The sequence below is a fragment of the Vombatus ursinus genome, unplaced genomic scaffold (assembly GCF_900497805.2).
Source record: "Vombatus ursinus unplaced genomic scaffold, bare-nosed wombat genome assembly UNPS02014794.1, whole genome shotgun sequence".
Taxonomy (NCBI): Eukaryota; Metazoa; Chordata; class Mammalia; order Diprotodontia; family Vombatidae; genus Vombatus; species Vombatus ursinus.
In genome coordinates, this window is record NW_020954572.1 from 21,784,368 (window position 1) to 21,788,198 (window position 3,831).

General features: G+C 55.3%; 1 protein-coding gene across 1 annotated transcript; it reads right to left on the reverse strand.

The window, feature by feature from the left end:
* Nucleotides 1-226: 226 nt before the first annotated feature.
* Nucleotides 227-2,930, reverse strand: CHST14 (carbohydrate sulfotransferase 14). The gene has a single exon (XM_027869990.1). The coding sequence runs from the start codon at nt 2,692-2,694 to the stop codon at nt 1,558-1,560; it is 1,137 nt and encodes a 378-aa protein (XP_027725791.1). The 5' UTR covers nt 2,695-2,930; the 3' UTR covers nt 227-1,557.
* Between the last annotated feature and the right edge of the window lie 901 nt (nt 2,931-3,831).

Consider the following 3,831-nt stretch of genomic DNA (forward strand, 5'->3'; position numbering starts at 1 on the left):
AGGGATGATCTAGCACATGGGCAGTAGAACTTGGATGGGAACCTCAGTCCCCAGCTTCCAAATCCAGCCTGCTTCCTGATACACAACCCTGTCCTGCTCTGTCTTGCTTTCTCTGGCTTTGATCCCCATATTCCCTCCTCCCCTGCAGAGGCCTTGGGAGATACAACCACAGGGAGTCTACAAAAGCACGGATGAGAGACACATCGGAACCCTGCCATATGCGGACAGAACAACTTTATTAAAAATGCAGCTGTTAGAAAAACCCTCAGAGGGGATGTCTGATGCAGACAGTGGCTGGCACTGAGAAGTACAAATCTTAAATAAACTCATCGGGATAGGCACATGCAAATACATTTTTCTTTAAAAAAAAAAAAAGAAAAAAGTTCTTCCCGCCCCAAATAAAAGAATACGATAAAGAAAGCCCCCCACCAATTTGCCAGTTTGTTTTGATTGCTTGCAACTTTGAAGAATCATGTGCCTCTCAGCCCTTTTGGGCCATTTCTTTGGCTAAGGATAGAGAGAGAGTGATAGGGGATGGAGTTTTAATAGGGATTACCTGGTTCTTTTCCTGGTTCAGAACTGGACTGCCCAGTTGAGTTCTCACAGCTCAGTTTCTTTCTCTGGACGATGGGAAGAACCCAACTGATATAGAAAAGATACTGAATCTGGCATTGGAGAGGGCATAGAAGGCACTTAGAAAGGATAGCACAGAGGTGGTGGGGAGGAGCAGTCAACACCACTGTCTGCCACTAGGCTTTACATGGTTTTGTGGCTGGCCCTAAAAAGGGATTAATGTCACCTCCAGTTCTGGTCATGGGAAAAAGTGCAGCAGGTGTGGGCAGCTGTCAGCTACTGGGAAGAGGAGGCTTGTGTTCATAGGCTCATAGATTTGGAGCTGGAAGGGACCTTAGAGGTCATGGAGGCCCAAAGAGGTTAAATTACTTGCCTAGGATAATAAAGTTGGCAAATATCTTGGGCATATTTGAATCCAGGTCTTTCAGACTCCAAGTCCAACACTATTTACTCTACCATTTTCTCCCCTAGCAGGGTGAGGACCCAAACCTTTTCTCAGATACAGTCCATTTTTCTGTGGACATAGGGGGCAGGGGCTGTGGGAAATGCACCTTTAGTTAATACTGGATGGAAAAGTCTCTATCCTCTGGTTGAAACCCTCTACCCCCAACCCTCCAGCCCCCAGTAGAAGTAGCAGTATATCTCAGAATGCTTCTCCAGGATAAAAAATTCCCACCTTGTCCTGCTCCAAGGCATAGGTGGCTTAACAGCACTTGAGCCTGCTGGAATCTGGAGTAATTGGAAGTCACCCCTGCTTTCTGGGCCAGCAGCTGGGGAGAGTCTAAAAGCCTTCAGAAAGAGCCCTGGAAGGATGACCCCATCTCTCAGCTCTAGTGTCCAGCTGACAGGAAGTATAATTCCCTGGTTACATGAGAATTCTGATCCTTTTTTCCCCACTGTGGGGACACTCTGGGATCTAGGCAGTAGTTGGCCTTGGGGTTACAAAAGGGCTTTTCCTGGCAGCCAGCAGGGCTGGAGGAATGGTCACTGTCGACAGGCCTCCCTGGTGACATTGGGCAACGGATAGGCAAAGAGGGAGAAGTCCAGGATGTACTTGGGTAAAAGCTCCTGCAGCAAAGCCCTGGGGGTATTACAGAGATGGTAGTGGAGGCTCTCAGGACTGGCTGGTCGATACCAGGCCTGTCGGGAGGGGAATCGAACTGTGGGTGGTGCCCTCACCCACTCCAGCACTTGGTTGGCATCAGCCTCCAGCCGCTCATAGAAACCCACAAAGTCATAATGCACCGCACAGGGTTGGCACAGCTGGTACACGGGCATCCAGTGCTCATTCATACGCTCTGGCTCTTCATCCACCAGGTATCTAAGGAACTCGGGGAAGGTGACGTCATCACCAGCAGGGCTAGGGCCTGCACCCACACGGTATCTGCGGACAATCTCAGCACCATAACGCTGCTGGTATTCCCTGATCTCACCAAATTTGTTTCGGTAGGCAGAGAGGAGGCGCTCCATCGGGTCACGAACGAACAAGAATTTGAAATAGTGCTGTAAGCGGTATCGAATCTCCTCTGGGCGTAGGTCAGCCAGGAATACCAGGTCACTTCGATGGTCCATCTTGAGCCTCACATCCACACTGTCCAGGGCACCAGCCAGGACCTTGAGGACACGCTTCCAGTTGGAGCAGGCCACTTTGGGGACATAGCAGTAGAGGAAGTGGTACTGGTCACTCACCAAGATGTGCCTGAAGAGAGTCCGACGCTGCCCTGCTGGGAGGTCCCATGGGTCACGGGGCATGCCTGGCTGCCCACAAACAGCCCTTAAGGTACGATTCCGGACATCCTGTCGCACCTGATGGTCCGGGTCTCCAGGATCCAGCAGTACTTCTGGACCTCCAGCTGCCACCCTACGCCAGACAGGGTCCATTCTGCCGTGGGGATGCAAAGGTGGAGGCTTCATCTCCGCTAGGATGCCCCTCTCAATCATGAGCAGCAGCCCACTGGAGGCCACTATCACTCCAAACATCAGCATGGAGGGGAGAAGCAGGGGTGGCCCTCCTGACCCACCCCGACCCCTTCCTGCAACCAGGGGGTTCCTCCTCGATGCCCGCCCCATGGGCTCCGTGCCCTTCGGGGCTGTCAGTGGGGTGAGAGGCCGGGGGAACATGGGGTTCGCTCCCCACTCCAGAAAGAAGGACCTACTTAAGTGTTAGCTTTTACAGGATGGGGCAGTCACTTGGAGACAACTCAGTCTCAGGCAGTGAGAGAGGGGAAGGAGACACTGAAAGGGAGTCCAGCTTCAGGCCTGGCCTAGTGGAAGGGTACGGGCTGCTGTGCTCTGGCTCTGGGCTAGAGGAAGCGCTGGGGGTGCGGGAGGGGGCCCCGGGAGGGGCGCAGGGCGCTCGCCTCGGGCCAGGCGGAGCGGCCCAGAGCGGGCAGCGGGACGTTACCGAGTCCGGAGCTGCAGACGCCGCGGTTCGGGCCGGCTGGGCAGGAGGAGGGAAGCAGCGGAGGCCGGATGTCCCGCCTGGCCCAGCTCCCCCTTCTCGGGCTCGGCCCGGCCCCAGCTGTGACATGGAGCGGAGGGCGGGAGGAAGGGCTCCGCCCCCACCCAGCCGGGGCTCAGGTTGGGGGCTCCCACCACCTCTTCCCGCTCGGGATACATCCCGCCCCCTTCAGAAGGGGTCCCGGGGGGGGCATCCGAGCACCGCGGGTCCAAGGTTGGGGGCGTCGCACCCCTCTCCCCTCATGGACCAGAGAATAGGAAGCACTCAAGGCTATGAGTGAGCTCAGCCCTCTAAGACTGGCAAGGGTCCTTAGAGAGAGGAACTCAGACGCCCTGCGCCTCCCCACCAGCTGCATGGACAAAAGAAGCCCTGAAGTCCTCTAAACTGAAGTGGGGTGGGATGGGGTGGGGTGGGGGACCTCCAGGCATTGGCAGTCACTTTACTCTCCTTTCACCTCAGTCCCTCATCACCCCCAGCTTCCTGCAGTCATCAGCTGAATACCCTGGTGTGCCCTAGGACGGAGGGGTCCCGCCATGGGAAGGATGGAGGATGGGCACTCCCTCTACCTAGGATTTTTTCCCTCCACAGAGGCTTCTCCTGCCCTGGGTTCTATGCTGTTAAACTCCATTCAATCTGAATGGGACTGGGTCCCAGAAAGACACGGGGCTGTTGGTACAACCTCACAGCCAGGCTAGGGCAGGACTGGGATTCAGATTAAGGTTTTGGCTTCCCATTTTGAAGTTTCGCCCTCAGGAGGCCTCTCCCCACTCAGCGTCCCAAGGCCCTGCAGCTGCAAG